We start from the raw sequence: 13,780 nt of genomic DNA, 5'->3' as shown, positions 1-13,780 counted from the left end.
AAAATAAATAAATGTTAAAAAAATTACATAAAAAACATTAGTCCACAGTTGGCAACCATGAGAGGTGATGTGCCTCATAGGCAATTAAAAGGAAAATAAAAAGTAGGGACAGAGTTAAAAAGTGGAGGCAACAAAACCCACCTGCACCACACTGAAACTTTCTTGTCCCTCCAATATCAATGTGGTAAGAATTTCAAAGTAAAGAGGAGAGCTAGGACCACTGCTATAAGGGAACTTCCTCTCCCTTCGAAGTGTTTCTCTCATTCAACTATCAAGGTTATCAGACCCATTACTGAGGTATGGGTAATTTGAGAGCCTAGTGATACAATACACCCTGTACCCTTGTAGCCTAAGGGGGAAAAATGCACACTGTCCATCAGCAATCCTTCAACTCTACACAGATCCTTAGAAGATAAAAGAGTCCAGGTCTAACTACACTGCTGAAACTCAGGCCATGAGGCCTAAGTGATCTTCTGGCTCCATCTGCCATCAGACATAGTGACCCTTTTGTTTGAAAAGGGTGGTACATTCGTCAGAAAATAACTACAGCAACACTCCTAGCAACCTGACCCAGCATAAGGAAATCACCGTACCACAAGAACGTTCATCACCGCCGTCTTCGCAATCAGGGTAATGGTCACAGACATAGATACGAGGGATGCACACCCCAATGTCACACTGGAACTCGTGTTGTGAACATTCCTGAGCTGTGACACAAAGTTAACGAGGGCAAGAAGAAAGAGAAGTTCAATTCCACTGTAGCCATTTAATTTCACAGGAAGATTCTGTCTCAAGTTTAAAAAGAGATTTTTATTATGCAGCAGCATGCTGGTAAATGTTTAACAACCAATTCTCCAGGAACAAAAAGGCCCTGACTCGTAGTGTTTGCCAATTTCCATGGTGCAAATACTCCCACTTCCAAATACTGACTTCAGGCTACCAACATGAATTCACCGAACACAAATTCGGGAAGAGACTGTGGAATTGGCCAGCATAAATGACTGTGCACACCATTGCACATCTTGTATACATTACTCACTGCAATTGCTTTCATCAGAAGAGTCTCGGCAGTCAATTCTCCCATCACATTTCTGACTGCTGTTATAGCAGGCTCCACTGGCACAGGTAAGCTGTTCGCATGTTGGGTATTCTAAAAAAAGGAAAATAACACACAAATCTTAAATTAAGACATTCCTTCTGCATACACTTCTTCAGTGACTACTACATGTTAGACACTAAATGCTGAGCATATACTGGAAAACAAAAAGAGACCTGGTTCCTTTTACAAATTACAAACTGGACTGTGTGCTAATGTGGAAAGTGCAGGGTTCTATGAGAATGCATAGCAGGGGGGAGTCCAGAGCCCAGGGAAGTCTCCCCTGAAGAAGTGACCTATGAGCTCAGAGCTAAAGAATGAGAAGGAATTTAACTTATTCCAAAATGGAACCTTCTTTTACATAATACAGATAACATCCCAGATAGCTAGTGTACTACGAAACAGGCTTTGAGAAGTGAAGGGCTGTTTCTTTTGCCAGAGGGTTGTTTCCTTTCTGAAAACAGGCTTCTAAGTTAGGAGGGATGGGACCACTCAGTAGCTATTTACTCTTACTCAAGCTGCTTATCGTCTCTGTTACCACTTCTTTATCCATACATTTACATAATTTAGTTCACAGGGTAGAGGGACCTCAAAACACAATGTCTACTATCGCATTCTGAAAAGCATAATGTGTTCTACAAGCACAAGTAACTATTACCACATTATACACATATGCTATTAACCAGATGCTTAACTCTGGTTTTCTAGCTCAAGATGGAAAAAATCAGGATGTCCCTTGCAGGAATAACATGCTGATAGTCCCTCTCCTGTGTGTCCCCATACTTGAAACACATACCTCTCGTGATTCCGAATGAAGGCTTCATTCTAGTGGTTGTTTATCTGTTTCCCCCACAACATAATGACACCCTCTTAAGTTCTAGGATCCTGTCTTACCCATCTAAATTTTTTTTTAATGTTTTTATTTATTTTGAGACAGAGAGAGACAGAGCATGAGCAGGGGAGGGGCAGAGAGAGAGGGAGACACAAAATCTGAAGCAGGTTCTGAGCTGTCAGCACAGAGCCTGATACGGGGCTCGAACTGACAGACTAAGATCATGACCTGAGCCGAAATCAGGTGCCCCTTGTCTTACCCATTTTAGAATCCCCAACACTTAGTGCAGGGACTGGATCATTACTCAAGGTGTTCAAGATATGTTAGATATTGCTACTGACTTATCACAGATGAACTTTTTAGGTAAAAAGCTTTCAAAACCATTTTGAACTTCTGCCTTTTATGGTCTTCAATATCCTCCTTCTCAAACTGATATTTTTCTTGGTCTTTTTTTTTTCCATTAAAGATTGTTCTCATAATGATTCTCATATTATCTTCAAATTTCTCTTTAAGCAAAAGGTATGCCTTAGATAAGGGCTCAAAGACTAGACAATAGAGTCCCACTTTGTGGCTCAATTTTTCATTTAAGAACCTGCTTTGAGGTTTCATAGATGTGGACAGATAATTCCTTAAACAGTCCCAAAGTCTCCTTCAAGCATGAGCAGTGCACAAAATCCTGTGCTGAAACTTTATTAAACTTATCCTGAGTTAACAACGTGCACTTTAATGAAAGATGAACTCTCAAATGATACTTTTCCATTTTTTGTACAGTGAAAGAACCCCAAATATTCTCATCTCCAAAACTTTAAAACTGGACTACTAAGTGTCTTAATACTTAGGTGTACTTAAATAGCCAAAGTTCCATTTAGTTAATCATATAATAAAATGGAAGGCATTTTAAAATAGCTGATTAAAATTTTTAATTTCTTCTGAATTTTAATTTATTTTTTTAGTAGTCTAAGAATCAGCTTAGGGTTACTGCTGTCTTTTCATCATTGAGAAGGTATGCGTTACAAATGTGCCTTCAAAGGGTCATACAGCTCTGTTTATTAATTCTCACTTCAAGAGATGCAAGAGGCCAGTTGAGTCTGGCCAGCAATTCCCCTCCCTGTGTGCCAGACAGATCCTAGAGTATGTTGTGTAGCCTTTTAAGCAGGAGAAAGATCTTAGAAAACCCTGTCTTTGTAATAGATAAGATATCTGTTTGGAGGAAAATTTATTTGGGGTTGGAGGGTGACTACCTCACTTAAGGTGATTATGGCAGATATGAAGGATCTGGGACAAATATACTGAGAGGATCACTTGTTCTCGCCATCCTGCCTTTTGAGAGCCAGTGCCATAAAACCGGAAAGGGAAGAACTACAACAGTATCCACTGACAAGACTAAAAGTTTTCTGACACGCCTCATTCCCCCCAACAAACAACAAGGCCAGCTTGAGGGCGTCAGGGAGAGTATTGTGATGGTCAGAGGTCAGCAGTTAAACACCGGGAATGAGGAACAGCTTCCTTGTCTCCATCCACAATGATAATGAATCTCTTCTCAATCAGCCAAGAACCTGCCTCAACTCCTACAAGCCTTCTGGTCTATTCTGTGCATAGTTAACTGCGGTATATGCCCATAGGGAAGACTGCATGGAACTACCCGACTCAGCTAAATACTGAAAATATTTGGAGACCCACACAGAGGGAATGGTTCCAAACTATTCACCCTGAACAAAATAAGAAATGAACAGATTCTACTTCCCTTAAAGATTTCTATTACCAACTCCAGGAAATAGGAAGTCACAATACTTTGGGACTGGCAGATACCTAAAATCCTATTTTTTTGGTTTATTTCCTAACCAGGTCAAGAGTCTAACCTCATAAACTTTTTCCCATGGAGCAAACCCATCATGTATCTGAAATGTCCTGCAAGATTTTAAGTAGAGAGAAAATTTAAGAGAAGAGATAATGCACAAGAAACCAGAGAAACCCAACCTTCTAAGTTTTGTCTTAATGGAAAGATTGACAATGATCAAGTAGCCCAAGACCTCTAAAGCTTATCTGACACAAAAATTCACAAAAAGAACACACTTGCTCACACCACCTCTTCCCTCTCCCTTCCTTACTTTCTCCACATGCCAAATGTATGTGTTTGTTCCCCTACAAATGGGAGGTTCCCCCAAATATCCATAAAAGATTGCTGTGGTGCTTGAAGATTTTTAAAATTTTTCTATGCTAATGATTTTATTTGAGCAAGAAAGTACCATGTTTAGATAATCAAATAATTAAAGGGTCTGAAGTGGCTTGAAGACTTCATGGAACTCCCAGAATGGAAATCATTCACAGCAGAGCAAGATGTAAATATTAACACTACTCTTTATTATCTTGACAACAGGGCTGTGAGTACATTCTGGTCTCAGAATTTGGCAAAATGGTCAAAAAGCACATAGAAAAGAAGACAAATTTATTACAAAGAAAGGGGAGACATCTTAAAGGTAGATTATGAAACTTAAGGTAAGATTTAAAGGAAAATAAGAAATTACTGATAAAAGTCTTGCCCAAGATACCTGAGACCTTTCAAGGTCTTAGCCTCATCCTTGTAAGTTAGTTACTCTGGCTAATCCAGTCAAAGTAATGATTTGCCAGAAAAAGTTTGCTAGTTTGGCCACCAGCACTTAGTTGCAAGTACTACCCACAGTTAAATAAGCAATGACAATAAAAGCCATCAATAACATAGACTGAAAAGTAGGTGCCAGAAAGTACTCAGTATGTATGAACTCATTTCATCCTTATCACAACCCTATGAGGTAGACACTATTACTCCCATTTATAGATTTCTATTCTATTGATGCTATATATGTACCTTTCTGAGGTTAAGTAATTTAAAAAAGGTCATACAACCAGTAAACTGGAGAGCCAGATTTCAAATTCAGGCAATGTGGCTCCACAATGCACATCCCTAGCATCACAATAGATGTAGCTACTGCTTAGAAGCTTCACAGCAAGCAGTAGGAAGAAGCAAAAAATTACAGAAACAAAATGAAATTGAATGAAAGAAACAGAAACTCTTAGAAAGATAGTTTTAAAAGGAAAATAAATAACTCTAGAGAAAAAGCAAAGTTTTCGTTTCTTCCATTCAGTTTCCCATCCCACATTGGGAGTCTGGAGTGGTGAGGCCAACTCTAGATTTCAGCAAGTAATGGCATATTCTATTAAGGACTTCAATCTGGTATGATCCAGGAATTCAAGGAAACTCTATGCTAGGAAACAAAGCTTTCCAGGAGTACCAGAACAAACAAGAGAGTCGGCACCAAAAAAATAGACCACAATATAGCAGGGAACTCACTCTACCCCCTCCCCAGTTAAATTCAAATCCCCAAAGTGACTGCCATCATGAACTAGCACCAAGGAAATAAAGCAACATACAACAAAACAAGAGGAAAGTATTTCCTGCCACTCTTCAAAAATAATTAACAATGGATTTCAATAAAAAGCATATACATAATAAGTTTTATAAAATGGAAATAGCAATTCAGCACCCTAGAAAGAGAAAGCAGGGATGCCTGGATGGCTTAGCCCATTAAGCGTCCGACTTCGGCTCAGGTCAGGATCTCACATTCGTGAGTTCGAGCCCTGCGTTGGGCTCTGTGCAAGCAGCTCAGGGCCTGGAGCCTGCTTCAGATTCTGTGACTCCCTCACTCTCTGCCCCTCCCCTGCTCTCTCTCTCAAAATAAATCAATAAACATTAAAACGAAAGAAAAAGAGAGAGAGAGAGAGAAAGCAAACACAGTAATCCCAAGGGCTAGTACCATGGGACTAAAATCAAGTTTAATCCAAGTAGCTTTCAGGAAGCAGAAGCCAAAAAGAGAAAACACATTATCTATTCCTATCTGTTCCTTACAGTGATCCTCTGTGACTCATCTGGGCAGAACAAACACGCAAATTTTAACTGAAGAGACAGGAAGAGTACCCGCACCACTAGAATTATGAGAGTGGCCACTTGCAAACCATAGCTAGAAATGGCGTGGCTCAGTCTTCCTATCGAGAAACTGTTCCGGATAATTGAAGATTCATCAGCAAATGATTGCTGCATGAACGTCATTATGCTGAAAGCTAGTTATTCTACAGAGTGCTACGTTCCTTTTCATTAGAATTTCATTCTATCCAACATACATTTATTGAAATCCACCTCCCTGGATACTTTGCTATGAACTGGATAAAGAGATAAACTTTAAAATTACAAGTGAGGTAGAAATTCCCACAATGTTGGGGGGCACCTGGGTGGCTCAGTTGGTTAAGTGTCCAACTCTTGATTTCGGCTCAGGTCATGATCTCACAAACTGTGAGATCAAGCCCCGCTTCAGGGTCCTCACTGACAGTGAGGAGACTGCTTGAGATTCTCTCTCTCTCCCCCTCTCTCTGTCCCTCCCCTGCTCGCACACCCTCTCTCTCTCTCTTTCTCTCTCTCTCTCAAAACAAATAAATAAACTTAAAAAAAAAGAAATTCCCACAATGTTTTAAAAAATACTTTATTCAATCAGGGCACCTGCGTGGCTCAGTTAAGCGTCCAACTTGTGGCTCAGGTCATGATCTCTCAATCCATGAGTTTCAGCCCCGCAGTTCAGAGGCTGGAACCTGCTTCAGATTCTGTGTCTCCTTCTCTCTCAGCCCCTCCCCCACTCATACTCTGTCTCCCTGTCTCTTCCTCTCTCTCTCTCTCTCTCTCAAAAATAAATGAGTGACAGTGAGGAGCAGCTCTCTGATAAGGTGACAGTTGAACAGGAGCCATTAGGCTTAGTAAAACAAGGTCATTGGTGGCATTGACAAGAATGCTTTCAGGAGATTGGTGGAAACTGCTGTTTTCAGGGAGTTCAAGAAAGAAAGAGGAGAGGAAATGGAGGCAGTGATATTAAAGACAACTGTATGTAACTTTGTTATTAAAGGGAGCAAAGAAATTGGACAACAGCTGAGAGGGGTCTTGGGAGCTTTTATTTATTTATTTTTTAACTTTTTTAAAATTTTTTTATTTTTGAGACAGAGAGAGACAGAGCATGAATGGGGGAGGACCAGAGAGAGGGAGACACAGAATCTGAAACAGGCTCCAGGCTCTGAGCTGTCAGCACAGAGCCCGACGCGGGACTCGAACTCACGGACCGCAAGATCATGACCTGAGCTCAAGTCCGCCGCTTAACTGACTGAGCCACCCAGGCACCCCTTGGGAGCTTTTAATACATATTTATAATGTGCTTGTATGATGATTTATTTTCTTTTAAGTTTGTTTATTTTGAGAGAGAGCATGCGTGCAAGCAGGAGAGAGGCAGAGAGAGGGAGAGAAAGAGAATCCCAAGCAGGCTCTGTGCTGACAGCGTGGGGTGGACCCCATGAACCCCGAGATCATGACTTGAGCCAAAAACAAGAGTCTGACACTTAACTGATTGAGCCACCCAGGTGCCCCTGATGGAGATTTAAATAAGAAATTTTTATTTCCCCAAGGTTTCGGGGCTCTGAATTCTATCTCGACTGTAAGAACACCAAAACAGGTATGTCTGTGATGTGATAGGTAAGGGTGTCAGTCTCTCTGCTTCTGCTTTCTCACCTGGAGTAGTAGAAAGAGAACAGTAAGAGCAAGGCTGAAGGGGCAGCTTAACCGTGGAACTGAGTTTGAAGAAAAGCATGTTCTTTACGAGCCATCATAGTCTACAGAATGACTTGAATCATCCTCTTTATTCCTCTGTTTCCCATTTGGAGTTTCAGCAATTAGATATATAAAGGAAAATGTTTGAATTCTAAAGAACAGAAAGTCAATAGAAATAAAACTTCACGGACAAAGCGGCCCCAGTTGCAGGCAGACCAAATACTGCTGATTACCAGCAAGAAAGCCTTCATTGTAATAGGGATTTTACCCTTTCTTTGGCATTCCTAAGTATCAAAAGAGAAGTACTGCAAACCAGTGATAATTAGCAATAGTTTTACTCACACCAACATCACTCTAATATGGCACTCGATAAAAACAAAATAATCTGTTCTCTTAACTGGGAAAAACTGTACTAGTTTTGAGCAACTTAAAGTCACTGTAATATATTAACTGAATGACCCATAATTGCTGCATTGTTCTGATGTTTATCTTAGACTCTGCATGAGTGGTTTTTCCTTGATGCTAATCCCATTAGAAGTAAAATGGACTGCAGTTTTGAATCTCCTGTTCCTTGGGGGGAAAAATTAATTGACAGCTATTTAATAGTAGGTGCCATTTTATAGATAGCCAGACTGAAGAATAAAATAACTTGGAGAAAATGAACTTTTACCTGTTTCACAGCTTTTTATAGTAGACATAACCAGAAATCGTTCTCACATAGTAGAATAATCAAAAAATACCTTATGCATATTGGAACACAGCAGACAAAAAGACCAAACAATATGAAAAGCTTTCATACAACACAAATTTGTCTCAAGGATAATCTTTTTAGTGGAATCTTGCTATGTTTGCCTTCCTCATCATCAGGCCCATTCTCTTCCCTCCCCTCTCCCTGCCTCCCTGAGAGAACTCTTATACACTTTTCTTTGTTCTGTACAAGGAATGTCTGGAATAGACACAAGGTGCTCTACGTTGGAGCACAGTGTCTTGATCTTAGAAAGCTTGAAAGGGTAAAGACTATAACCTAGGGGTCTGATCCAACAGTCAGGACTATGAACTACAGGGTCGAGCTTCCTGATCCTTTCAAATATTTGGGGAAAAGAATTAGGTTCTTCCTTGGAGCTTTTCCAACATCATTACTATATTTAAATGATTTCTAGGGGCATAACGTATTTAGACCCCTTCATGTAGACAATCTTACTTCTGAGAAATAGGGAAATGAAAGTCACACTCATAGGCTGATCCTGCATTTGTCCACAGGTAATGATTCCCATGCACCACGACTGCAGAAACAATAGAATAAAGTGTCATGTCTCATGAAAATGATTTCTGGGCAAGCCTTGTTTAATCCTTCATCATATTGTAATGTTCCAATTTAAAACAACTAATAAACAGCTGTTACATATCTGAAGTGAAGTAACTATGACTAAATGGATGTTAGCAACAATCAATGGCTGATAGTTAGACATTATGTGCCTCCTAGTGGAAATATGCACCCGTATTTTCAAAGTATTGTGCCCCTACACACACAGACACACACACACACACACACACACACACACACACACACGCAGAAGTCTGTATCTGTTCAAGCCTCTAGACTAATGTTATTCCCAACTAGACTAATGGAGGGAGATTTTGCTCCCACAGGACATTTAGCATTGTCTGGAGACATTTTTGGTTGTGACAAATGGGAGGTACTGCTGGCTTCTAGTAGGCAGAGGTCAGGGATACTGTTAGACATTCTACAATGCATAATGTTCTGTGCAAAAAGGACCTACCTGGTCCTTGATGTCATTTGTACAAAGGTTGAGGAACCTTGCTGTAAATATAGCTATCAAAAACTACAGGACAGAAGAGCACGTTAAAGGACATCTGGGGATGCAATGAGCAAGACCCAGACTGTGGGAAACTCGGGACAAGTAATTTGGTTTTTTCAACAAATATATTGCAAGAGGTAAACAACAGAAATGGAAGGTAAACCTACAAATCAAAAGACAGCAACTAATTCCAATGCATAGATTTTATTTGGACTTTGCTTTAAATGACACCACAAAAAAATAATAAAAAACCAATTGGGGAATTTTAAGAACTGATTATTTTAATGGTTGTTAACTCATAGGTGTGGGTTGTGATATTGTTATGCTATGTTTCAGTCCTTATATTTTAGAGTTAAATATTAAATTATTTAAAGATAAGATTATGGGCCCCTGGGTGGCTCAATCATTAAGCATCTGACTTCAGCTCAGGTCATGATCTCGCTGTTCATGGGTTCAAGTCCCACAGTGGGTGAGTTGAAGCCCCACTTCGGGAAAAACAGGATCCCCACTTCCGGTGAACCCGCTTCTCTCTCTCTCTCTCTCTCTCTCTCTCTCTCTCTCTCTCTCTGCCCCTCCTGGGATTCTCTCTCTCTGCCACTCACTCACTTGCACCCTCTCTCTCTCTCTATTTCAAAAATAAAATATGGGCACCTGAGTGGCTCAGTTGGTTAAGCATCTGAATTCAGCTCCTGTCATGATCTCGCAGTCCATGAGTTCTAGTCCCATATTGGGCTCTGTGCTGACAGCTCAAAGCCTATTTCGGATTCTGTGTCTCCCTCTCTCTCTGTACCCCTCCCCCCACCTCAAGTAAATAGATAGATAGATAGATAGATAGATAGATAGATAGATAGATAAATGAAATAAAGATAAGATTATACGATGTGTAAAAACTGCTTCAAAATAAGAATAAAGAGGGGCGCCTGGGTGGCGCAGTCGGTTAAGCGTCCGACTTCAGCCAGGTCACGATCTCGCGGTCCGTGAGTTCGAGCCCCGCGTCAGGCTCTGGGCCGATGGCTCGGAGCCTGGAGCCTGTTTCCGATTCTGTGTCTCCCTCTCTCTCTGCCCCTCCCCCGTTCATGCTCTGTCTCTCTCTGTCCCAAAAATAAATAAAAAATGTTGAAAAAAAAAAAAAAAAAAAAAAAAAAAAAAAAACAAAATAAGAATAAAGAGATATAGGTAAGACAAAATTAGCTATGAGTTGGTAATTGATATAACTGGGTGATGAGTACAAAGGAGTTCATTATCAATTCACTCTGCTTTTGATTATATTTAAAACCTTCATGGGCATACAGTTTAGACCTAGGTTAAAAGCCTGAGGAGATGGTCATCACACCTACCTTGTGTCATTAAGGTAAAAATTGCATAAAATACTGATTGGAGCCCAGCAAATGGCAGCTCTCTTCCCTACTTCCTGCAAGGGTTCCAAACAAAGGGAAAACAAAATGAGGCCAATTTGTCTCCCTATATTAGCACTTTCTAAAGACTTTGATCCAGGCCATTATTCTCTTTCTTGTACAAATCTGGCTGTGGCCAGGAGATCAAAGCACAAAGAAGCATGAAGATTCTTTTCTTAACTTCCTGATTTGTTAGATTTTTTTTTATACTTCTCCATAAATAACACGTAGTAATAAATAAATAAGGTAAAGAGAAATAGGAAAGAATACTTCATTACAAACCCCTTTTGCATGTGTCAGATTCATCTTAGAGCCATGAACCCTGAAGGATTCATGACTTGTATGATTCCAGGAGCAATTAACAATCATATAAATCTGGCTCTCTTAAGAAATCCTTATTGCACCTATTACTTGCACTTAAAAAAATAAACAAAACCTTGATTAAAAATTCCTGCTCAGATATTTTATAAAGCTCACTCACTTCCTTTCCATAACCCCTTTCTATAACAGCAGCCTGCATACTTGTACCCAGCCAGCTTTTTTCCGGAAGGTCTATTGGCAAAGTTGTGAGGCAGTTGTACTGATGACTTTAGACTTGGCTGCAGGGTGTTCACATGGAATAAATCCAAACAGTCTGTTTCAGTTGCCTTTTATTTTCCCTAGAGTAGCATTTCCTTCAGTTCCATTGCATTTCCAATAAAGCACTCATTTTTATCCACTTGTAAATTAGGGATAAAGACACAGACTGTTGGCTGGTGGCACAGCCTCTGGTTCTCTCTTAAACTTGCACAAGGTAGAACTTTCTCCTTCTGTAAATAAAGTCTTTCATGAAGAGCAATCACCAGACTTGGAACCAGAAGATGGATTTAGCCCTAGCTCTGCCACATATTTTCAACCTTGAACAAGCCAGTCTACTCTTTGCAATTTTAGTTTCTTTATTTGTGAGAGAATAATAACACCTGCTCGATTGTCCTCATTGAGGAACTGAATTAAGAATAACAACCAACATTTATATAACACTTACAGTTTACAAAATACTATAAAATATATGATTCATCACTATTATTTAGTCAAAAACATTTTCTTCACTTGCCACAATGAACGACCTATTGTTTGCTTTACAAAGTACTGACAGTACTTGACTCATGGACTTGATATTTTGTGACATCCAGGCATACACTACTATCTTTAAAATTGCCGGTAATTCTGTAAAATTTCCAAAATGAAAAGAGATCCAAATTAGAGACAACATAATCTCTTTCCGAGAGAACATTTAAGTTGGAAATTAAACCACAACACAACTATACAAGCAATCCTGCTAGGAAATGGAGATACAAAAACAAATCACAGTATTTTTCTCAAAGAAAAATAAGACCCAAGGAAAGAAAGCATCCAACTCTTGATTTCGGCTCAGGTCATGATCTCGCGGTCAAGTCAAGCCAGCGTGACTGCTTGGGATTCTATCTCTCTCCCTCTCTCTCTCTTCCCCTCTGCCATTCATGCTCTCTCTGTCTCTCTCTCTCTCTCTCTGTCTCTCTCTCTCTCTCTCAAAATAAAAATAATAATAATAAATAAACATTAAAATGCACCATGTGATGATGGTATGGATGCAACATGAATCTGGACATATTTGGAGCCAGATCTTTCCCTTTCACAATATTTCTTCCATGAAAAGTACAGTTTGAACAGTATGGTGAAATAGGAATGATTTGCTCATAACCAGTTTATGTTAGCTCCCTCCCAAGGCACTGCACCATATTGGGAAATGTACCAAAAAAAAAGAACCAGAAGATGGTTCTCTCCTCATGAAGCATAAAATATACCAATTGGACCAAAGAAAGAAGTTTAGGAACAGTCCAGAAAATTAAAATTAAATCAAAATGATCAAACAATAGAGGTGTCCCATGAGAATAGACTAAAACTTAAATCTCCGTTGGAGACATAACTAAGTTTACAATCAAGGCATTCAAAATCTATCCACTGAGTATTGGAATACTGAAATATTAAAACAATTCCCTAAACTCCGAAATATAAATTTAAGAGCAAAAGAAAGAAACTAACTGTGCTTAGCTCACAGTAAACTTACGAGACGCAGCCTATCAAAAGAAATTCAGGAAAAAATGTCTAAAACCTCAAGGACATTCTGATTCATAAATGATACCACAGATGATAAACGCATAAATAATAGACTTATAAGAACTTTTAAACAAAACTGAATATGTCTGAGACTAAAGATAGAGTTAGACAGACCACAGAACTTACATAGTAGAATAATTCCAATATTCTCACATTCTAACAATTCCACATAAACCTCAAGAGAGGCAGATTACTGATTTGTAAGAAGTACATGATGCACTATGATTATACACTCTCTTATTTTGGTTATGGTAATGTCTAAACATTACACATAGAATAGTGTGATTTCTATGCCTTATCTTGTAATCAATTACAAACTAATATGTCATCATTGGAGAAAGCCATTTTCAGAATGTAACACTTTTCCAAAGGCAACCCGGAAAATACTGAGTCCATAAGAGCAGAAAACTAATGAGACATTTGGTTTAACATCATAATTCAATAAAACCCAACATTGACCAAACTGGATTTTGTATTCAATGTATTCAATAACTTTTCAGGATTCTATGTTAATGTTAAAAGTCTCTTCCAAAAATACAGAAACTTGACATGCTAAGGCAGGACACACTTAGAATGTCTTGCTAAAAATAGTCTCCTATCAGAATATCACCTCTAATCCACAAAAGAATCTGCCAAGAAATTTCAATAACAAGAGGCATATTGTAGGCATTTCTGTCCATCAACAGATCTAACAAATTGATTAAAATGCCAAAGGGACAAAGGTGAAAGCAAACACAGTGCAAAGACTGAAAGGGACTCACGGCAATCTTTCTCATCGGTTCCATCTGAGCAGTCTCTGACATGGTCGCACCTGTATTCTTTTGGGATACATTCACCATTGGAGCATGTAATCTGATGGCTTGAGCATGTTCTCCCAGCTGTGGA

At 39.3% G+C, this 13,780-nt stretch overlaps 1 protein-coding gene across 3 annotated transcripts in view; it reads right to left on the bottom strand.

Moving 5' to 3' along the window:
* Window positions 1-13,780, bottom strand: part of LRP2 (LDL receptor related protein 2) — a 199,159-nt gene that overhangs the window by 136,455 nt on the left and 48,924 nt on the right. For all 3 annotated transcript variants that reach the window (XM_058714866.1, XM_058714867.1, XM_058714868.1), the window contains exons 4-6: window positions 13,657-13,773; window positions 1,040-1,150; window positions 594-707 (exon numbers count right to left, since the gene is read on the bottom strand). In XM_058714866.1, the coding sequence (XP_058570849.1) occupies window positions 594-707; window positions 1,040-1,150; window positions 13,657-13,773 (342 nt within the window). The remainder of the gene's footprint in view (window positions 1-593; window positions 708-1,039; window positions 1,151-13,656; window positions 13,774-13,780) is intronic.

This window comes from Neofelis nebulosa, chromosome 2 (genome assembly GCF_028018385.1).
Source record: "Neofelis nebulosa isolate mNeoNeb1 chromosome 2, mNeoNeb1.pri, whole genome shotgun sequence".
Classification (NCBI taxonomy): domain Eukaryota; kingdom Metazoa; phylum Chordata; class Mammalia; order Carnivora; family Felidae; genus Neofelis; species Neofelis nebulosa.
This window is presented reverse-complemented; position numbering and strand designations above follow the sequence as displayed.